The sequence below is a fragment of the Ursus maritimus genome, unplaced genomic scaffold (genome assembly GCF_017311325.1).
Source record: "Ursus maritimus isolate PB19 unplaced genomic scaffold, ASM1731132v1 scaffold_16, whole genome shotgun sequence".
NCBI lineage: Eukaryota > Metazoa > Chordata > Mammalia > Carnivora > Ursidae > Ursus > Ursus maritimus.
The window spans coordinates 49,238,946-49,262,253 of NW_024424008.1; the positions used below are offsets into that span (position 1 = coordinate 49,238,946).

At 42.1% G+C, this 23,308-nt stretch overlaps 1 protein-coding gene across 2 annotated transcripts in view; it reads right to left on the reverse strand.

Annotated features, from left to right (window-relative positions):
- The window catches only part of KMT2A (lysine methyltransferase 2A), a 79,887-nt gene that overhangs the window by 25,407 nt on the left and 31,172 nt on the right, over positions 1-23,308 (reverse strand). The window contains exons 4-26 of one of the 2 annotated variants that reach the window (XM_040631170.1): positions 21,737-21,914; positions 20,606-20,840; positions 18,775-18,839; positions 17,997-18,374; positions 17,573-17,646; positions 16,302-16,433; positions 15,631-15,744; positions 11,129-11,275; positions 10,273-10,368; positions 9,912-10,032; positions 8,721-8,834; positions 8,104-8,288; positions 7,041-7,214; positions 6,023-6,133; positions 5,644-5,717; positions 4,819-5,012; positions 4,383-4,489; positions 3,374-3,511; positions 2,207-2,365; positions 1,842-1,959; positions 1,641-1,719; positions 437-597; positions 65-247 (exon numbers count right to left, since the gene is read on the reverse strand). In XM_040631170.1, the coding sequence (XP_040487104.1) occupies positions 65-247; positions 437-597; positions 1,641-1,719; positions 1,842-1,959; positions 2,207-2,365; positions 3,374-3,511; positions 4,383-4,489; positions 4,819-5,012; positions 5,644-5,717; positions 6,023-6,133; positions 7,041-7,214; positions 8,104-8,288; positions 8,721-8,834; positions 9,912-10,032; positions 10,273-10,368; positions 11,129-11,275; positions 15,631-15,744; positions 16,302-16,433; positions 17,573-17,646; positions 17,997-18,374; positions 18,775-18,839; positions 20,606-20,840; positions 21,737-21,914 (3,337 nt within the window). Of the gene's footprint in view, positions 1-64; positions 248-436; positions 598-1,640; positions 1,720-1,841; positions 1,960-2,206; positions 2,366-3,373; positions 3,512-4,382; positions 4,490-4,818; positions 5,013-5,643; positions 5,718-6,022; positions 6,134-7,040; positions 7,215-8,103; positions 8,289-8,711; positions 8,835-9,911; positions 10,033-10,272; positions 10,369-11,128; positions 11,276-15,630; positions 15,745-16,301; positions 16,434-17,572; positions 17,647-17,996; positions 18,375-18,774; positions 18,840-20,605; positions 20,841-21,736; positions 21,915-23,308 lie in introns of both variants that reach the window. The other variant, XM_040631169.1, reaches the window with a different exon arrangement.

Below are 23,308 nucleotides of genomic sequence, written 5' to 3' on the forward strand. Positions count from 1 at the left end.
ATCACAAGCTCACCTCTGAGCTGACCTTTTTGGGTCAAGTTAGTCAATGAGGTAGGTCCTTTACCTGCAGAAGGCAACGGCCGACAGCCAGGGGATCTCTGTGTTGGAGAATAACTAGGTGTTCGAATCCTAGGGACCTTTGAGATGACATGATAAAAACAGGAGCCGGAGGTTTGCGAATGAGGTCGCTCTGGTGAGGGAGGACTTACAATTTCAGCTGTGTTTTGACTTTCTTTAGATGAAATTTCTGTGGCAGGAAAGAAAAACTCTTACGAAAAAAGATCCAATTAAAATTCCAAACGAACCAATACAAAGCAAGCTATTAGGTAAAGATCAAAACAGAAACAAATGAGGCCTTCTAGAGAGACGACTTTCCCCGCCTTTGGTCACAGTACTCCCCGAATCGAATTCGAGTCCCACCTTGACTAAAACTCACCTGCAAAAGATGTGGGACTGTGAGCGATGGTCCTGTTCTCGTCGTGCTCGACAGTGCTGTTGATATCCGGCTCGACGACTGGAGGACGGCATTCTACTATCTTGCACGTATACACACAGCGCTTGCGAGCGTCTGTGGTGCTCCAGTAAACCCTGGAACACCTGGCAAACAGATCCACACAGATCCCCGTGAGTGAGAGTACAGAAGCAGAGACCAACGTTTGCCAAAACCTCTTCTCATCCTAGGTTCCCTGGTCTCCTGGATTTACAGAATTTAGCTTTACTTCACGGATTCTTATTATAGATCCCCCGGCTAGGGTGTTCCAAGCTTTTTGAAGTTCTTGGCTTTTCCTAGCCTCTCAGAAAATAGCTTCGAATCTTTTTTTATTGTACTGTAAGCAGGAGACAAAAATAGTAAAATATCCTAAAATGCATAGGAAGGAAAATACTAACATCTACTGTAAGAAAGAGTTATTGGCCTTCAGGAAGGGACTCCTGCCTGCTGTACGCAAAGAGGAAAGAGCAAACCTGAAGTGTCCCCTTTGGGAGAGAAACCCCACAAGACAAGGGAAGTGTAACGGCTTCAAATCCGCTGGATGCTGATGGAGCCTGGTTTACACAAAGAGCTGCCAGCTAAATGTACAGACCATGTTGCCAGATTTGGAATGCAGAAAAAATTGGGAGTATAGATAGCAAAATGAAACTCCAAAATGGGAGAGACAGAAAGGGAGTTTTAAATTTATACTGTCAGCCTGCTAAAAGTTTAAGCCATTTGCTTCACATAGGAAAGATGATAAGTGTTCACTGGACAATATGATTATTATTGTGGGGGTTATATTTTTAGATTGAGGACAGAGGCATGAGGTGTTTGATCCACTGCGACAATCTGGACTTTCAAATCCAGACAGATGGAACTCACAGGAATCTTAAGAGACTGACCTTGTGTTGTTGTTGTTTTTTTAAATTTAGGTTTTATTTGGAAAGGATTCTGAAAGTATGCCAATAATACTTCCCTTTTATAACTGGATTTAGTGGACATAAAAGGATACTTTAGTCCCAATCTATAAAAAGTAGCAAAAAAAGTAGTTAATTTTTGGTAGCGATTAAAAGTAGCTAACAAGTATGGCTCTCCATTCAACGACTGCTCATTGTTCGGGGTGCTCAAGCTGTGGGGGCTGGTGTCTTGGCTCTGCCATGCTACTTACTGATATCCAATAGGAAAAAGCTTATCTTCACAGTCAGAGAGATCATTCAGAATTCCTAAGCAGTCAATTGTCATGGAGCCTGACCGAGGAAAGAAAAACTGATTAGAGGAGGTAATGAGAAGGCTCACTTTACACCCAAAGACCAGGAAGTCCCCCAGTGATACATCGAGCCTTCCCCCACAACAGAGGCCCATGCCATACCAATCATCATGTGGATATTTTCTGGTTCCAAGCCATTGAGAAACTTTCTTCTCAAGCTGATTCCTTCAAAGTCCACAAACACTCTTCTGAAAACTTCAAATCCATTCTCAGGAACCACCTGAAACGAAAACCCAGCTGTTAACAGGCTATCCCTTCACACATTATACGTGTGATACTGACTCTCTTGGAGGGCAAGTACGGAGGATATCTCAAAATCACCCTGCTGTTTCACAGGAGGACTGCTGTGTTTCTAAGAAGGTGATTCTAGGAACACACAGTAGAAGGTAAAACAAAGCTTACCACCTTGTTTTCAGCCTCTTTTCCCCGAACTCCTATAGACTTGGAAAAGCAACGGAAGCTCTCACCTCGCCTTTGATCAGATCCCGATGTCGTTGGCAATACACTTTCTTATCATCCAGAAAGACACAGTTCTTGGCGCGAGAACACATGAAGTGATAGTTGCTGGTGCAGGATGTTAGGCAGCAACCCACAGTGGCTCCTGGCTTTTGGCAGAACTCACATCTCTAACCACCCAGAGAGAATAGAGGCCTAAGTCAGACTTTCAGATGTTTTAAGCCATTTTCTTTCTCCTCTATAGAATTACCATTCCGGGTTTTCTGCAAGTCATTTTTTTTAATGGTAATCAGCCAAATTACAGAGAACTGAGAGGAACCCTAAAGCCCCCTCTACAGATCCTCTCTCTCCCATCGTCCCTGGGGCCCTGTAACTATTAAACTTAAATATTACACTTTGATTTAGAACTTAAACCAAAACATAGTTTTGTTTCTAGGATGCACGGTTAATTTATCGAAGATTGAAACTTCAAAGACTAAAAACATCTTACTAGAAAGCTAGTATATCCAAAAGAACTCAGTTCTAGAAAGATTATACCAGTCAGAAACAGAAGGGTTCTCTAATTACTAGACTTAAATTTATCACACGATTCAAAGATTTCCTTCAACTAGCCTGCATGTCACCACGCTCCTCTGTCACGGTCACAGTCTGGGCTCCTCTCTCCACAAAAGACTTTTTGTTTGTGCTCTCCACAGAATTTACATGGGCTGTTTGTTTGTTTCTCTTTCTTTCTGATAATTCTTCATCTTCTCCCCTTCTTCAAAATATAGCTTTTAAAATGTTACTCCTTCATGGCCTTTTCTGACTACTCTCAGCTTCTACTGATCATTTCCACAGCCCCTCTTCATGTATTTATGTGGGTTTTTCCTATGGAACCATACATAGAGTGGTGATTCAACTGAGACCTCTGAGATCATTTTGTCTAAATCGCTTAATAAATTAACACCTTTCTTGCACATTCAAATTATCTCCCAAACTAGATAATACGTTGTCTTCTATTTCCTTTGCTTTCCCCAGGGGTCCGAGCAGCAATCTGCCTACAGGACACACCAGTGTTTGTTGCTGGCTAACTGTTCTGAAGGCGCCGTGGAAACTTCAATGAAGTAGCATGAAGCCACCGAGAGAACATCTGGAACCTGAGGGGAAATCTTTTCCGTAACATTTACACAAGGTCTTACCAGCTGCTTGCCCCTGATCACAGCCATGTGCACATTCTTTAGTGATCCATCATCGTCTTCAAACACTTCTGCTGACCACAAAGCGCAATTTACATGTGTCCACTCATTTTGGCCAATGTAAAGCAAACGGCCAGCATCCTATGAAATCAAGAGATTTCTTTTATCTTTAAAGAATATAATGTCAAAGCAGGTTTTCCTTGGCATTAGCTTTACCTCAGACAAGATAACATCAATAATAATTCTTTAACTGGGGGATGCACACAAAAATCAAAATTCATTTCTCAATGTTTTTCTGTTTCCACGTCTCACCTTTCTAGAATCCATAGACGGAAAATAGTTTATTAAAGTGTGCACTGATTTCTTTAAAACCATATTTCAAAGCCAGTCCTCTCAGCTTGCATTAAAAAACCTTTTTTATTGTAACCTTACTATGTGCCAAGCACTAAATCAAGCTTTATAAACATTATTTCCTCTAATCCTCATAATCATTCTGAGGTTAAGTATCCTCATTTTAGAGATGAAACTGAGAGTCAGAGAGGTTAAGCTCCTTGCCAAGGTCAACAAGTAGGCAGCGGAGCACAGAAATGAATTCAGGCAGCCTGCCAGAACCATTCTGCCCTCCTATATTAAACACAAGCCTTTAATATACAACTTATGTATTTTATTGACTTCCCTAAAATCTTTTTGAGAAATTTCCTGTAGAAATCACTAGACATCAACAGGTTAATTTAAGGCAAATCATCTTTTTTTTTTTTTTTAAGCAGTATGGAGCCCAGTGTGAGGCTTGAACTCACCACCCAGAGATCAAGACCTGAGCTGAGATCAAGAGTCGGTCGCTTAACCGACTGAGCCACCCAGGTGCCCCAAGGCAAATCATCTTTTAAATCAACTAAATCAGTTATAGAAAGAAACCCCCAAGTGCCATAGCTAGGTGGCACCCAGTCATTGCATTTAGACACAAAGGACCGACAGTTCACACGAGCGTCTGCTCATCCGCTGAAGTACTTACATTAGCGCTGTCGTCACCATACGTCAAACACAATGCACACTGTCTGTTATCTTCTACGCCTGGGGGTGGGTTCAGTTCTGGACTATCTTCTCGACTCCTGTCAGTACCTTGGGACCCAAAAGACATCCAGTTAAAAGTGGCAATACTAGGTCTGATTTCCAGGAAGAAAAAAAAAAACCAATTCGGCTTAAATAGCCTGTGGCTTATAAAATGAACACTTTTTGAAAGTGTTCAAAGTTATGCCATCTCGCCATCTGTTAGAGTATTTATATCGGTTTCTTGTTACCAGGCCAAGCTAAGCCAAAATAATGATTTTATTACATTAAAGGATGACCTGAAAATTTCCTTCCAATATGCAAGTATATTAAATTTAGGTTCACGAAGTTAATCATTTGCATCTAGAGAGAAATGGATAATGACTCATTAGGTGCCTTACTCAAAATTGGTGGCGTAGGAGGATGGAGAGGGGTTGGAGAGTCTGGTTCTCCAGGCCCTTTAGCTTTGGGAGCTGGAATGATTTTCTTCATTAGAGGAGGCTGCTCAGTGTGGCTGTTTTCCTCTCGCTCCTGCCACTGAGCATAATTATGGTCAAGTGAAGGTGGAAGCACTGCGTTTGGTAACATCCCACTGCTGAAAATAATTGATTCAACAAGCATTTATTGAAGTCCTAATATTCCTGGAACTATACAAAATCATCAAATTATTGATATCATCAGGTCACGGCCCCATGCATGAGCCATTCACAAAATATAAGGACAAGCCACAGAATCTGAAAACTGCCTAAATATATAGGACTTTATTATTTAAAAATATACAGATTCTCGACATATGACTCTTGGTTAAACTTCCAGAAGCAAGTGATAACTTTCCCAAAGAATCAAAAGGATTTACTGGAATAAAAACTTAAGGTTAAATATGGAGAATCAAGAGTAATAGAGACCACAATCTGAACTGAGTAACACAGAACCCAATTATAACAAGTCCAAATACTGACCTACGTGTATAAGCACGTGTATTATACATATGCCCCAAGTTAAGCCAAGTTGCAGAAAACATAATATATAAAGAAAAAAAGGGCAGCAATAGACTATAATAAACATTAAGTATTATCTCTAAATCAGCATTTCTGTAAAGGCATTTCAACTGATTAATTTTTAATCTTAAAATCTAGTCTAAAGAAACCTTAATCTAGAAATATAAGAACTCTCAGATTTCTAGCTGATGAGGTGGAAAAAAAAAAAGTAATACTGAATTTACTTACTTGCTCGATACTTTATTTGGCTCCCAAAACCTAGACTTTTTGACACTGAACCATGGAAAAACACGTTCCATTTGCTAACAGAAAAACAAACAAACAAACAAAATGTAAGCAGGTGAACATTGATTTGGAAACCACATAAAAAACAACTTCACACCAGCTTCTCTGTCAATACGAGGATGATTTCAGGGCACTAAGAGAAAGATCCATCTACTCTGGTGACCTCACCAACTTCCTCCCAAAGAATCAGAGGAATGAGTTAAATCAAGAGATGTTTTATACACATAGCAAAACAAAACGGAGAAGAGAACAAATCCGTTCTGTTCATGGAGTAATTACCCATAGATAAGCATTAAAAACACGAACTATTAATATCATTCACCCGAATAAAGAAGGACTTGACCATGCTGTTGGCTTTTTTGATCTCTGGCTGCCCTCCATCTGAATTAATGGCTGCTTGAATGATCTTCACGATATCATCACTGAACTCCAACTGTATACAAAAACGAAGTATTAATTATTCATAAAACAGTATGCTCTCAAAACCACTTCCTCTTCCCTCCTAAATCATGCAGCCCAGAGATCCAACAGAAAATGGACACCCTATTTTAATGCAGTGTAATTTCTCTTTAGCGGAGACCTCTGGAAATCAGTTCACAATTAACTTGTGGCAGTCAAGGGAAGCCAGGCTAATAAGGCAAGAATCCAAATAAACTGGCTATATCACGGTAAGTTACCCAAAGAGGGTCATAATTTTTTATTTAGGTTAAAATAAACAACTGAATAGCAAATACGGACCACAAGATAACAGATGATCATTCCCATACATTCTTAAAACCGTAACTTGAAGACATCTCTCTATAAATGAATATCCCACAGAGAAAGACACATTATTTGGACGCGATTTCAAGAGGGGCAAACCAAGTAACTTCACATTAGCATTTTTCCATAAACAGCTTTTTTAAAGATTTTTATTTATTTATTTGAGATAGAGAGGGAGCAGCAGCAGGGGAGCAGAGGGAGGAGCAGACTCCCCGCTGAGCAGGGAACCCGACGTGGGGCTTGATCCCAGGACCCTGGGATCATGACCCAAGCAGAAGGCAGACACTTAATCGACTGAGCCACCCAGGCGCTCCTCCATAAACAGTTTTAATAAAAAAATAATTTTCAGAGAACTCAGAAGACAGCCAAATTAAAAAAACTATTTTGAGACACTACCTTCCCATCTTCTGAAACACAGAGCTAAAAGAACTCATGTATTTTTAGGTATTTAAATCCACCCGACATTTCTAAATATAATACAAACCATCTCTTGGTGCTTACTCCCAGCCTCGTCCCCCAAAGACCCAAAGGAGCTAAACTGGCATTTGAAATGTTGGTAGTTTGAGGCAGAAACATACCACAGATGTGTAGTTCCCTTGGTCCATCTTCCTCTTGACTCCTTCCAGATCTAAGGGCTGCTGATCTTCCTGTTTGCTGACCTCAGTAAGCACTGGTGGGTCAGGTCCTTCTGGGGAGCTGCGGGAAGGTATACTCTCCTCTGTCTCGGGATTTAAGTCTGGAGGCTTGGCAGCCTGTTGCCAGGAAAGATAGGTTTCTTTTATTTAACACTGAAAACGAGGCATCTGTGCAAATTCTATTAAAATTAATAAAGATGATACTGAATGATTCATATTATAAAACCTAAAGAATATAAAAATAATCAGAGATTTCTTAAATAAATAGAAAAAGAAAGTTAGAATGAGCTGGTTCTCTAATAGTTTGAGGAGATGAACTTAGGAGCTTGGCTTGATAACTTCCAAACGGAGTCTGAAGACACAGAGACTGTCCAGTTCCTCCTGAGGGAGACAGAAATAGCAAATTGTCCTATTCAAAAAATGGAGCTCTGAGGAGCTAAAGCAGCAGCCTAGCTCTGAGTTAGAGTTATCTGTGTGGTTCTTCCAACACTTTACCTTGTGTTTCCAATGACAGCTCCACAGAAGAACAGTTCGCAACTTCAGTGGACAAAAAGTAGTGGTTTACACATTGTGCCCTGAGCCCTAGGGATTTCCCAGAGTGACAGCCACATGACTGCCACCTCAGGCCACCACGCTCCCTCTCACCCAGATTACTCCGACTGCCTCTTAATCACCATTCCTGCCTCTAGCCTCCGTCCTCTCCACTCCTTCCTCTGTCTCGAGGCAGAATCTTTTTTTTTTTTTTCCCTAAAAAGCAACTCTGATCGGGTTACTCTTGGGTGAAGCCTTTCACTGCTGCCCCCCAGAGCCCTCAGAGTATAAAGTCCACATTTCTTATCATAACAGCAAAGAAAGTCCCCAAAGAAGGTCCTACTCTTGGTCCTCAAGATTTTCTTAATGGTTGAAAGCCGAAGCAAGTAACTCCTCAAAACTAAATGAAGAATGGAGCAAACGAACATTCCCTCGCTGGGTAAAGCCCACCTGAGCACAAACTCTCAGAGCCCACCTGTCGGTAGCGAAGCAAGTGGCTGGTGGTCCGAGAGTTGAGCAGAGCTGTCAGAACCTGCTTCAGGGAGCTCTGCAGCTCCTTCTCCAGGGCCAGCCGCCACTCTGCAGGGTGCCGCTCAGTGCAGTTCACGCAGGTGTAGGCCACGCTCTCCGGCAGATTAGACAGAATCTCATACATCTCATCTAGAAAAACAAAACCCCACCATGCTGAGGTGCTCCGAAGAGCGGCAGAGTGGGAGAGGAGGACACTACTCCCCTGAACTTAATACCAAGCTGTACCCTGGGGACAGAAGCAAGACTCTAATGTCCCCTAGGAACCCAACACACATTGATCTCTGAAGGGACACTACGGACGCTAGCCCAGGATTTGGTTACTGAGAATCAACAGGTTAAGGTACCCACAAAAAACAGCAAATAAATATTTTAAAGGGATACGTTCACGATAAATGAGCACAATCTGACACGAAGGTGCTTATTCTAGGGACCGGAAATGGAAATTTCAGAAGACTTCAAGCAACAACACAGCCATGATTTTACGTTTACAGGTAACTTTGGGGGCTATAAATGTACCAAGCAAGAAGGAAACTGTAATAAAAAGACTCCAACCTTCTGTACCTGAAAGATTCTCACATTTGGAATGGACCCAGCGATCACACTTCCCACACTGCATCATCTTACTCTCGTAGTCATCGTCGTCATAACACTTATCACAGAGAGGGCAGAAGTTCCCTGAAAGCAAAGCACACTTTTCAGTAGTGCCTCTCAGGCCCTGACTTCCATGTGCCAACTCTCTTCTGGACCTGCTCACACATGCCCGTGGGGACCTATTATGCAATGCTCACACATCTGTAAAGTGTCCAGATTTTTCTGACCTCTTAGAAGATTCTACTAAGACTCATGAGGTAGAGCTTACAAAGAACACAGTACAGAAAGAATGAGAGAACGTTCTCTCCTACACATTCCAAAGAAAAGAGGCAAAGATACGGGAGTAAAAAAGCAGTTAATGTACACCTTCTCCTCATTCCTAGTGCTTTAGTAAGTCGGAGCTCAGAGCAGCACTTCCTAAAATTCAACACAAAGTACAGCCTTCATCAATTTGCTTTATCCACGCACCCCCTCTATTCTTCTTCTTCTTTTTTAAAGACTTTATTTACTTGACAGAGAGAACGAGAGAGCACAAGCAGGGGGAGGGGCACAGGCAGAGGGAGAAGCAGGCTCTCCACTGAGCAGGGAGCCCGATGCAGGGCTCAATCCCAGGACCCTGAGATCATGACCTGAGCCGAAGGCAGACGCTTATCCAACCAACTGAGTCACCCAAGCACTCCCCCTCCATTATTCATTACTTAATAGATTTAACATTGATTTGATTACTTTAAATAAGTTCAGTAGTAAACTTTGTGTCATTACTACCCTAAGTCAATAAAATGAGTTTAGTGTATCAGGTATAATTTTTCTTCTAGTTTAACAATTACAACGTTTGACTCAGTACCACCTAAAATCATTTCTGAAACAATCAAATGTCTATGTACCTCACTTTGGAAATACTAGCTAAGAGCATTTCTTTGTGGTTAGTTATTACAAAAAGTCCCCTTAATTCTTCCCATATAAGCTAGCAGAACATTTCTAGTTGCTGCAATACTCTGTGTAAAGGAAAGAGCAAGATCAGGAACTTAGTAAATGGATCTAAGTGGTATCCTTGACCAGACGTATAAAACTTTTTACTTCATTCCCCTGGAGCGTCCAGTTCACCCTCAAAACACCAAACCCAACTTCTAAAAGTCGACGAAACTGGCCTTCGGGAAGTACCTTTAGCAAAGAGTTTGGCACAGTCATGGCACAGTGAGAAGTCGTGAGACCACTGTGCATCCCACCCTTTGCCTGGAGTGGTGGATCCACAGCTCTTGCAGCGAACACACTTGGTGCAGATCTGGAAAAGAAAAGAAATTCAGCAGGAGTTTCTTATTTATAATATCTTGTCTCATTTCAAAAGACCTCAGATGCAATCCGTTTCTCAAGCTGACCTCTTTCCTGGGATGGCTTTTCCTGGTAATGAGACCACAAAATAGTTACAGGGACATCCTCAATCAAGGGGATCCCTGTTCCAGGCTGTGCGAGCCCAAGAGCTCCACGACCGTTCTCTCTGCAACGGCGTCATATGGGTACTCACCCAAACTTTCTTCTTCTTGGTGGGCTTGGTGGGGTAGTTTGGTCCCAGGCACTCAGGGTGATAGCTGTTTCGGCACTTATTACACTCTAGCAGCTGCTGCAGGGAATACAAAGGCAGGGGATGAAGACGTACATGCTGCCAATTATGAAATAAATAAGTCACAGAGACGAAAAGTACGGCAGAGGGATTACAGTCCATGAGACTGCAATAATGTAGGATGGCAGGTGGGGACCGCGCTTCTCGTGCTGAGCACTGAGTCACGCACACAAGTGCTAAGGTCACTGAGTTGTACACCTGAAACAGCATATTGTATGTCAGCTATACGTTAATAAAAAATAAGGAAGGAAGGAAGGAAGGAAGGAAGGAAGGAAGGAAGGAAGGAAGGAAGGAAGGAAAAGAAAATATAAAAGCAAGACGGTGGGTATCACATCAAAAAAAAAAAAGAAAAGAAAAAAGAGGGGCATCACATCAACTCACTTGAAGTACCTCTTATTTAGTACCCATTTCATATTTACCCTCAAGTAAGTACAGCACATCACTAGAACAGCTTAAATTTTCTCATGAACTTTTTTACTCTCAAAGAAAGCATTGGGATTTATGTCCTGCCAAAGGCACTCAGTGATGAATATTCTTATCAGATAGATTTGAATTATTGGGGGGATTTTATTGAATGCCATGTTTTCTTCTATATTCCCCAAATTAAACCATAAAAATAGGCAATGAATTATACCCAATTAAATAGTCACAACAGACTATGCCAACAGAGAAATAATACAGGCGCAGAAACCTAAACCAAAAGGCAGAAGCGGAGACAGTGAGTAATACTCTAAACCAGTTCTGTTACTTCGTTTTATACCTTGGTAGCCTGATGCTGCCTTCCACAAACATGACAGAACTTGCAGCGGCGACAACACCAGTTCTCCAGCTGGTCCTCCAGGGGGCGTTCGTTCTCCTCTAAACAGAACTTGTGGAAGGGCTCACAACAGACTTGGCAGTACACAAACTAGGGTAAGACAGGAACACAGTTGTCAAATAACATGTAGAGACATCAACCAAATGCTATTTACAGACTTCAGGCTTTAGGAGTCCAATGGAGAGAGTGTGTGTGTGTGTGTATTTTTTAATGTAATACATAATCATTTAGCAATGACGAAAAAAAAGCACAAGATTAGGCACTGCAGGAGATGCAGGGGCCTAAAGTAATAATGGCAGAAATTAAAAGTAACAAAATAAATATAATCCCAGATTTACCACAATGCGCTAAGTGTCGAAAGCAAGGTACAACCAAGAGCTATGGGAAGGGGGAAAGGGAGAGTTTTAAAGGCTTCCTACAATTAAGACAGTTGTAAGCTCTGGTTTGTCCTTTCTATCTCTAAATGTAGAAATGTTATTTTCATGTACGGAGTTTTTAAAAATTTGAATGAGGATGACCCAGACTTTTCTTTGGCCATAGCAGAATTACTGGGACAACTGGTCAAACCTAAATAAGGCTTATCAGTTAGATAACACTAATATACCACTGTTAATTTCCAGACTTTGACAACTATACCGTGATTATAGGAGAGAATGTCCTTGGTTTTAGGAAATACACACTAAAATATTTAGACGTAAAAGGACATGTCTGCAACTTCCAGATTTTTAGGAAAAAAATGTGTTATATATAAAATGTATATTTCTCACTTTGTAAAATACAGACACACGAGTAAAGGATAAAGCAAATAAAAATATGAACATTTGGGAAATCTGGGTGAAGGGTATATGGGAATTCTTTGTACTTCTCTCATAACTTTTCTGCAAATCCGAAATAATGTCAACATAAAAAGTTTTTAAAAATTCGAATGTCTGGGGGTCTGTAGATGGCAAAGATGGTTAAGCATCCGACTCTTGGTTTTGGCTCAGGTTGTGATCTCGTGGTCATGGGACTGAGGCCTGCATCAGGCTCTGCACTCCATGGGGAGTCTGCTTGAGATTCTCTCCCTCTCTCTCTGCCCCTCCCCACTGCCTGCTCTCTCTATAAAATAAATAAGTAACTCTTCTAAAAAATCCAAACCTTGAATGTCAGAATTCATCAAACACTAGTTATGCTTTAGGAGTATAATGCAGACAGTGAGCTATTCATTCTCTAGTTCAGTTTTTAGGAATCCTGTGGAATTGCTGTGCACAACTACACAATTTAAATCAAAGCAATTATACTCGGGGAAAAAAACCCCATTTTTATCACAGAAGTTGCAGGACTGGTGCTGTAAGTTATTCCTGCGTGGAGCATGTGTGCATGTAAAGCATTAAGCTTATGTGCAGAAGAGATGCGGTAGACCCCTGACACTTACAAACTGAATATTCTTAGTCTCAGTATATCTAAAGCAGCCCCGCCACTTAGAACAATATGATTATTCATAATGGGCACTAAAATATTTGCTTAATGAATGAATACCAGACAATAATTTATAATTTTGCTACTGTAAAATTTAACATAGCAAGTGGGCAGGACTGAATCTCTTAGCTGGTGAGTGAGTCTCCCTGATTGCTCAATATGTACATTATAATCTGGCCTTGGAATTTCTTCATGACCTTAAAATGCATATGTGATAAAATAATAAGCTAAGGAGGTATTCTGGAATTGAGAATTGTATGAATGACACACTACTGCTTCCTATTTAAAATCGTGCTTTTGGGGCGCCTGGGTGGTTCAGTCGGTTAAGTGTCTGCCTTCAGCTCACGTCATGATCCCAGAATCCTGGGATAGAGCCCTGCCTCAGGCTCCCTGAGTCGTCTTCTCCCTCTCCCTCTGCCGCTCCCCCTGCTTGTGCTCTCTCTCTGTCAAATGAAGAAATTAAATCTTAAAAAAATAACATAAATAAAATTGTGCTTTTCTTTCTTATTGTAAAGGTGGCAAATACTCACTGCAAAAGACTCAAAAGGATAAAGAAAAATAAAGAGAAAACAAGGTACCCATAATCCAATCACACTTTTTAAGATTTTGGTGTAAATCTTTCCACAATTCTTTTGGCATATATGTTTTTAAAACAATGTCCAAACCAGGGGCGCCTGGGTGGCACAGCGGTTAAGCGTCTGCCTTCGGCTCAGGGCGTGATCCCGGTGTTATGGGATCGAGCCCCACATCAGGCTCCTCCGCTATGAGCCTGCTTCTTCCTCTCCCACTCCCCCTGCTTGTGCTCCCTCTCTCGCTGGCTGTCTCTATCTGTCAAATAAATAAATAAAATCTTTAAAAAAAAAAAAATGTCCAAACCAAAATGGGATCACGCTTTACATACTACTTTGTAACATGCTTTTTTTTTTCTTTTTTAAAGATTTTATTTATTTGTCAGAGAGAGAGAGAGCACAAGCAGGGGAAACGGTAGGCAGAGAGAGAAGCAGGCTCCCCACTGAGCGAGGAGCCCGATGTGGGACTCAATCCCAGGACCCCAGGATCATGACCTGAGCCGAAGGAAGCTGCTTAATCAGCTGGGCCACCCAGGTGTCCCTTGTAACCTGCTCTTCTAACTCAGTGACGTGTCATGGACACCTTCCCGTGTCAATATCAATCTATATTATTATCTAGGACTTCCTATTTGCCCTTATATGCATGTCCTATGATTAAAGACTCCCGCCTCTTATTGACAAACTTCTGGTTGTTTCCTGTTTTTCATTATCATAAACAGTACTGAAATAAACCCTTCTATTTATTTTACATATAGAGAAAGAAGGGTTTATTACATATATATGTATTGTATACACACATATATACACACATACCTACGAATATACCTATTTGCCGATTTCTCCGATTATATCCTTAGGATAAATGCCTGGAGTGTCGTTGCTGGGTTAGACAGTATGCTCATTTTATTTTTTATTTATTTTTTATTTTTTTATTTTTTTTTTTTTTAAAGATTTTATTTATTTATTTGACAGAGACAGCCAGCGAGAGAGGGAACACAGCAGGGGGAGTGGGAGAGGAAGAAGCAGGCTCACAACGGAGGAGCCTGATGTGGGACTCGATCCCGGTACGCCGGGATCACGCCCTGAGCCGAAGGCAGACGCTTTAACGACTGCGCTACCCAGGCGCCCCCAAGACAGTATGCTCATTTTAAAGATAAATATATATTTCTGAACAATCTCCTCAGAAAGAAAGATCACAACTAACTTAGATTCCACCAACAGGAAGTCCTATTTCCACAGCATCTTTTTCCCCCCAACATGATTTTTTTAAAAGAGTTTATTTTTAAGATTTTATTAATTTACTTATGGAGAAGAGGGGAGCAGGAGAGGGAGAGAGAGAATCTCCAGCAGACTTGGAGCTGATGGGAGCTCGATCTCACAACCCTGAGATCATGACCTGAGCCAAAATCAAGAGTCAGACGCTTAACCGACTGAGCTACGCAGGCGCCCCTAAAGATTTTGTTTTTTTTAAGCAATCTTTATGGCCAACGAGGGGCTCGAACTCACAGTCTCTGAAACCAAGAGTCGCATGTTCCACCGACTGCGACAGCCAAGCACCCCTTCCCACATGATCTTTATAATCATGCTTTAAGGTCATCAGAAGTCTTAATGATCCCCGCCCACCATGTTTTTATTTCTCATTTTATGAATTACATATTCCTGTCCGTAGCCCATTTTTTTACTGGGTGTTGTTCCTTTTTCTTATTAATTGCTAAGAGCTCTTTACAGACAAGGGGATTCTGACAGTCAATGTAAGATAGCCATCTCTTTGTCCAGAAGTACACTATATCATTTTTGCCATGTTTGGACAGTTAGCAGAACTATCAGAACTCTAATAAAAAGAGTGCATTTAAGAGAAGAGATCATTAAACCTTTCACACCCAATAATTCTGCTCCTCTACTAAGAAGCAGATTCCTTCCTGAAATCTCTAAAAAAAAACTTCTAAAGCATTTCATTAGCTGGATTAAAGTGAGGACAGTAGGGGTGCCTGGCTGCCTCAGTTGGTGGAGACTGCGACTCTTGTTGCTCTCTGGGTTGTGAGTTCAAGCCCCACACTGGACATAGAGATTACTTCAAAAAATAAATAAATAAATAATTGGGGCGCCTGGGTGGCGCAGTCATTAAGCGTCTGCCTTCGACTCAGGGTGCGATCCCAGCGTTCTGGGATCAAGCCCCACATCAGGCTCCTCCGCTAGGAGCCTTCTTCTTCCTCTCCCACTCCCCCTGCCTGTGTTCCCCCTCTCGCTGGCTGTCTCTGTCAAATAAATAAATAAAATCTTTAAAAAAATAAAAATAAAAAAATAAAGAGGGGATAGTACCTGCTACGCACCAACAAGAGAGAAGAAATTATTTCTTTCATCACAGCAAAGTCATCTACCATTCAACTGTCTGGGGTACCAAGAAGCAGCTTCTCTTACCTCTACGTGCCCACTGCTGGCACAGAGAAAGCAAACCACTCTGGGTGTTATAGGAACAGAGGTCAAGATTCCTAAGCCTCCCATCTCCCACACATTTTCTGCTTCACAGTCCTCCTGTAGAGAGAGAGACGGATCGTTTATGAAAGTGTTCCAGTGACACAAGCTTTGGATTGAGAGCAAGGCCGGCAAGCATACAATCAGAGTGACAGCAGAGCGGCACGAAGACTTCGTTTCAGTGGGTTCAAAAATAATGGCTGCTTTAAAAAATTTTCATCTCAGACACAAACTGTTAAAATGCTCACCTACTGGTTTAATTCATGTTAATGAGAACGCAAAGATATCCCAGGAGCGACTTTTCCTTAGAGTTTTGCTGATTCAAGCACGCATCATGGTTGGAGAATTCCCACGCGCAAGATTTACTTCCTCAGACGCTGTTCTCATCCGCATGCACTGTCTCGCTTAGGCTGATGCCCGTGTTTGTCCATCAGCTCACAAACGGTGACCTCACGACACTGACCAGAGCTCCCTCACACCTGAACCCACCTGCCGACGGTAGTTCTTTTCCCTGACTGGGTGCTGAACTCCCCCTTTCATCAACACCTCGGACAACATCACTTTTGATCTGAAGTCCATGACGCGCGACACACTCCATGGTCACGAAACACTTTTACCTTAAAGTCCACTCTGATCCTGTGGACTCCGTCTGCTGGGATTTTTTGCTTCGAACTATTGCCATTGGAGAGAGTGCTGAGGATGTTCAAAGTGCCTGTGTTCTCCTGCTTACTGACTGGAGGTGGCTTTTCCTACAGAGACAGGAGATGGATAAAGAACAAAACCACGTCCTACTTGCCTTCACTCTTGCAACAGGTAACAATGCAAACAGCAAACCTTACTAATAGCTCTGGAGAACACGTTTCCAACACAAGTATCCCACAGATCCTTTTTTCCATGGGGGCTTTTTATGTATATAGGACAGCCCTAGGAGAATTCCAGAACTCTCCCTCCTGTGGGTTTTTGTCTTGCTTCTTTGTGGTCCATGATGCCAGCTGACGTGGTTGGCACCATGAAACTGAAGTGACAGCATGGGAATAGTCTATTTTGCCGTTTTTCTACATCTTTGAGCTGCACATCGAATGTGGGGCTGATCATTCCACTCGTGTTTAAGCTGTCTAGGATGGTCACAACAGTGTTCACAGCTCTGTGACCATCAGTGATTTCAATCTGTCAGTGTTACCACGCTTTAGCACCGCAGTCAGAAGCCAGACAGTTAAGACCCTGGCACCTGCCTCTCTTTGGCACTGCTGACAGTCTTGAGAGCACCGGCCAGGACGCTCACGCACACCATTATGGGGACACAGACAGACAGCGGAAAGAACCCGAAGATTCTTTTTTTTAAACATTTTCTTTAAAGGTTACTTATTTGAGAACGAGGAAGAGTGCATGCGCGCACAGAGAGAGGGACAGAGGGAAATGTGGAGGGAGACTGTGCTACCCAACGCAGGGCTTGATCCCACGACCCTGAGATCACGACCGGAGCCAAAATCAAGAGTCGGACGCTCCACTGACTGAGACACCCAGGTGCCCCAAGCCAAAAGATTCTTAAAGACTCTCTCTCTCCACATAGTAAACGTAGTGGACACAGGGAAGGGGCCTGCTGTAGACGAATGTCGCTAAAGGATGCTGGGCCAAAAAACAATCACAGTAAGCGGCCTGTGGTGTCAGCCTAAGCACAGAAGGCCACAAAGCAAGGGAAAGACAAAAAACAAAATGATCTAAAGTCTAAACCTGCAGTTTGTTCATTCTAAGAAAGTCCACTGCCATCTACAGGGAAGCAGATACGCCGTTTCATTCACTCAATCACGTAAATGTCAAGGATAAGACTATGTCCCTACAGAGTGGAACACATCCCTGAGCAATGGCAGAGAAACAAATCTCTCCTCACCTTTTCTTTTGGTTTTTGTTTTACAGGAATACTTGGGCGAGGAGCCACTTTTTTCTGCTTGCTTTGCTCTGGACCTAAAGAATTCAAAATAAATTGCAGTCAGACGCCACTAAACTCAGAGTTCGCGCTACACAGCAATGACCACCTCAGGACTTACTGGCCTGGGAAGAAAGGGGCATCAGAAAACACAAAAACCGACTGAAACTCTAGGCTTTACATAGGAAATTAAGACAATATCTCCAACTTAACTGGTTTTTTGCTTCTATTTCTTTATTATCATATAAATAGCTTAAAAGAGCTAATTTTCCTTAACTAAAGGCTTAAAAATATACATTTCGAGTCTCCAAATGCTGTGTAAGAAAGACAATGGTGTTCTTTGCTGGTACTTCTGGTTCAGCAACTCCTTCTTGCCTTCCTCACTCACCTGATTCTGGTGGTGGAGGCTGCTTTTTCTTGGGCTCACTAGGAGTGGTCTTGGGAACTTCTTTTCTCGGCGGTGCTGTGTTTGGTGGCTGTGGAGGGGTGACTGGCACTGGCTGGGAGGCCTGCTTGCTGGACTTCCTGGAAGCTGGAGTGGTAACTTGTTTAGATTCAGGAACTGGGGCGGAGGCGTTTCCTTCTTCGCTCTTTTCCTCGATGGGCTTTCGAGGCGGGGGTTCGCTATTGCTTTTCTTGGGGGCAGGGTCCTCTCTTGCTGACGGGGCAGGTTTCTGACCAGAGTCCACCACACTCTTCCCAACATTGCTCTCCTTGCTCTCTTTCTTTTCGCTGGTTTTAGACTTTTTCTCTTTCTTTTTCACAGCTGAGGGGAAAGAACCAAGAGGATTTATCTATAAGTAAGAAAAACTTTCTCTAAGGCAGAAGCACAGGAATGTAACACAATCTTATCCACAGTGCCCTGCGGCTAAAGTTGACACTGGAAGGAGCAAGTTGGTCACAGGAGACAGGGATACTTGTGTTGGAACGGGCTGGAATTGTTAAGGGATTTAAAAATGTTTTTGATTATGGAAAATTTCATAGTAAAGGGAGTAGTAAAATGAACCCTCATGTAACTACCACCCAGCTTCAACAAACACCAGCTCGCTGGGAAGAGCAGTTAAACAAGCAAACACACGAACAACTAGCAGCCTATTCACACTAGATGCATGACTGTGTGGCGTCAGAGCAGGAAGCATTTGGGGAAGATCTTTTCACAACGCTACCTTTTGCTTGCTTCTGAAGGTAGGCTTTGGAAGGCATCCACTGTAGGTTCTGACATTTTCTCATCCTAGGATAACAAGGGATACCATAAAGTAAACTACATTTAGAAGAAAAGCCATTGAAACAAGTGTTAATTTCTCTGCCAAGAATCAGTGAACGTTTACTAGCATTCATCTTGAGAGCTGAAAAAAGTACTCAGACTGAATCTGAGCCTCTGAATGCTTCGATCAGCAATTTTACCTACCTTTAGGGTCTAAAAGGAGTAAATATCAAATTATTTTTGAAATGGGACTCAAATTTCTTATAACCCAGCACTAACGAGCAGCACACACAAAATGACCAGCTGGTGTTTCCTGTAGTCAAATCGGTTCTGCTCCCTTATGAGATTAATATTCACATGGTAATCTGAATACAAATGGACTAAAATTAACCAACAAGTCCTTTGTCTGATACTATATCGCTACAGGTCTATCTCAGGGCTTTGATATGTATATTCACCCCTCAATTTAATGAAACTAAAACTTACTCTGAAGTCTAAAACTGAGCTAAATCCATTTCAACCCCTAAATTATAGTGCAGGTCTATATTGCAATCCTGTACCTTTCTGCTGATCAGCGAATTGTCTCACTTCTTTCCACTAACGGGACTGAGACAAGATTCTTGCTTAAGGCCAAAACTAAACCAAAGCACAGAACTACTTACTGTCTCCTAGAAACTGTCTCCCCTGAACTAAAGTCTCCCAACCACATTTTTTTTAAATTTATTTTTTATAATAATTTTTTATGATGTTATGTTAGTCACCATACAGTACATCCTTAGTTTTTGATGTAGTGTTCCATGATTCATTACTTGCGTGTAACACCCAGTGCTCCATGCGATACGTGCCCTCCTTACTACCCATCACCGGCCTAGCCCATCCCCCACGCCAACCACATTTTCTATAAATGACTTTCACGTTACCATTCATTCAGCAAATACCTATTGCTAATATCTACTCCTGCTGCCAAGCACGTTATGAGATGCTCGGTCACTAAAATTTGTTCGTGCAACTTTCTTGATCCATTTAACACAAATTACCCCAAAGAGCAGAAAGTGATTCCACAAACTGACTAAAAAAAGGGAGAAAAGATCAAGTAATCAAAACTGTCAGATCAAAAACTCTCCACACGCATGAAAATACTCTGGAAGTTAGAAAGCCAAGGGTCTTACACTAAGGTATCACCACTTTTTCCTGAATGCCATAAAGACTAACTAATTTCAGTTGACCTGAAAAATTATAATACGAATAGATATTATAATATATAGTTAAATCCAATATAAATTATAGCTCAATTATATATAAAAATTATACATACATGTGATTTATATATAACTTCTATAATATGGAAAATATAAATATATAAATTCGTCAGTTTTTTACGTAGACGCCCCCCAGAGCTGCACTGATACGGTAGCCACTAGGCACATGTAGTCATTTAAATTTAAATTAATTGAAATGCAATGCAATTAAATATATAGTTCCTCAGTCCCACTAACCACACGTCAAGTGTTCCACAGCCACGTTCGGCTAATGGCTACCACATGGACTTAGCAGACAGAGAACGGTTCCGCCACTGCAGGACTTTCTACCAGACAGCACTGCCTCGAGTACTTCTTATTCGAGGACAGCCCAAACCTAGCCACATCGCAAAATCCAACTCTGCAACTAAGCTTGCACCGCAAGGAGACTCAACACAACCACTTTGTTCTCGGATCCATCCCTGCAACGGACCAGGCACACACACACCCTCCGTGGCTGAGAGGTCAACCGCGCAGAGTAAGACACCCACTCACTTGCAGCACTGCTTCTTTATATTTCGGCCACCAAACTTGGGTTTGTCTAAGCAATTAGTACAAACACCACAGTCCTCAGGCACCTGGCAGCCGGGACACTGCCCACACCGCCTGGATCGTCGCCCTTTCTTTACTGGAGGTTCCTGAGGCGCCTTGTTTCTGGTAACGGGTTTAATTGGTTTGATGGGTGGAGCGAGAGGTTCAGCATCTTCTGAGCCAGCAATTGATGACTTGTCTGTTAAAGAAACGTGTCGTTAGTTCTAAGGGAGTATCTAATTCCTTCGCGGGAGCAGAGGCGGAATTCCCCAAAATCCATTTATATCATTATATACATTCAAGCCTCATTTTAATTGGGGCTCCAAAAATGAAATACGTCATCATAAAAATGTTCATATGTAGAAGTCAGAGCCTGTTTTAAATAATTCTTTAAATGTTTTAAAACACCTATAACTTGCAGCTTGGTGAAAGCACAAATCCAGACACTGCAGTCTAACCTAAAACCAAGAATGCGAACTGAATGCTTCTTAAGATTCTCTAAACCTCTACATTTTGTATGAGCAGTCACCTGGCATTTAAGTCACCCATCACCTAAATGCAACCATGAGAATGTGCCTCACAGACCTCCAACCACAGGGAACGTAACTAACTGACCAAGGGCCCCAACAGCTGTGCTCTGAAATCCAATGGTACACCGAGGCCACACTTACCATGGGGGTTGCTCCTAGGCAGTGACTGAGCATGGCAGGGAAACTAAGGCGACCCTGTTCCTGGGAGACACAAAACTCCCCTGACAGTCGGCTTTTGCTCAAGGACTCCCCGACAGCCTTGCCAAACTCTCTGGGAAAATAGTCTGGGAAGATTCTGCCCAACCCTCCCTCCCTCTCTCTTCTTGGGGTCAGACTTGCACAACAGCCTGACCGTTGTCCTAGCCTTCCCCAGCTCCCTCCCATTTTCTCTCTCGGGCCTTTTCTCTAGTGTAATCCCTGCACACTTAATACACCCTTGCCATATGCTTTTTGGAGGACCCAGACTAACACATAGTGCTATGAAGAGACTACTAGGTATCCCCAGAATGACCAGCAAACAAATCAAATGTCTGTTCAGACTTCGAGGTTGACACCCCTGACCTACCATCATTCCCCATGGAAGACAAAATCTTTTCTCGTTCTTCCCATGGTAAGGCACTCAGGGTGGGCATGTCATCAGGAAACACAGCTCGTTTTCGGCCAAGGGCAACAGCAGCTCTTCTGCAGACATGTTTAATGCGGGGTCCTCGCACAGAGGTCTCTGATGAATCACTTTCTTGACCCTGAATAAGAGGCAAGTCAAAACAAACAACAGCAAGCATACATGTTGAAAATGTAATTAAATGAAGCCAAGGTTCAGCTGGTAGGTTATTACAATCTAGAATCAACACATACAACTCTAGCTATTCTCAGCTGATAAGCCATGACAATCTACAGAAATCGACTAGTTCTGTATCCTACAATTGGCAGCAAAAAAGGGGGGCAGGGCTTTTAATAAAAAAAACCCAGAAATCAACTAAGTTTTTATTCCACATTATACTAGTGCTTTAAATTCCCCTCAAATAAATAAATAAATAAACAAACAAACAAATAAATAAATTCCCCTCAAAGCTCAAGCTGCCAGTCTACGTTATCCAAAAGTTTGGCCTGAAGTTAACAGGGCTTATCTAATCACAGACTATTTCTTCTATTTCCCCAATCGAGGGAGTAGGGGAAACAACTTATAAATGTAAGCATGAAAGGCCACAGCTCTGCACAGAAACATCTCGCATTTTAAAGAGCCAATGCTCCTATCACTAGGAGGCTAACCAAAAAAATCCAAAATGGTATCAGAAATAATCCCATCATACTCCTACTAGAACTCTCAACTGGCAAAATTCTAAAGCTAAATATGGCCCTAGGATGAATAACATGAAAAACCTAAACGTGTGGTCACCTTAACCTAACTTGGTGTGTTGGCGTAAATATGTACCTACTACATGGCAATTTTTTAAAAGCGCCTAAAGATCAGGTTTTCTCAGAAAAGGCCAGTGCCTAGGTACCTATGTTAAAAAAAAAAAAAAAAAAAAAAGCTGTTCTTTGTAAAATTTGTCTTCATCTTAACGAACTGAATCCTATAGCTTTTCTGCCTGGAACTTAAGGCTAAGTGCTTCTCATTTGTGTTCTGCAAAAGCCTATTATCTATTGCTCTAATCACTTGCCACTCAGAGGAAGAGAAGCCCTCCCACCCGTTTTCTATAGTAAACAACAGTAAAACAATCTGACTACAAAATGCAGGTGCAAAAATGCACCTTCAACATTAAGTCACAGTACTGCACTTCACCAAACCCATGAAGTACAGACTACCTTTCAGTCTTAAGTCACCACCTCCCTGTGCATCCCGGTCCAGCGATCGCCGTGCCTCTCAAACATGTCTCACACTTTTTCATCTCTACCCACACTGGGCCCCCTGTTTAGAATGCTCTCCCCTATGGCGACTGGCTGGCTCAGTTGGTTAAGCGTCTGACTCTTGATTTCAGCTCAGGTCATGATCTCAGGAGAAAAGGAAAAGAACAGTCTCCCCTGTCATTTCCTACCTATCAAAATCCTACCAGTCCTTGAAGGACCACTGCAAATGCCACCACCTCCTCTGACCCTGATTCCCAGAACTAGCTACCATGGAAACACTTCGCCTAAA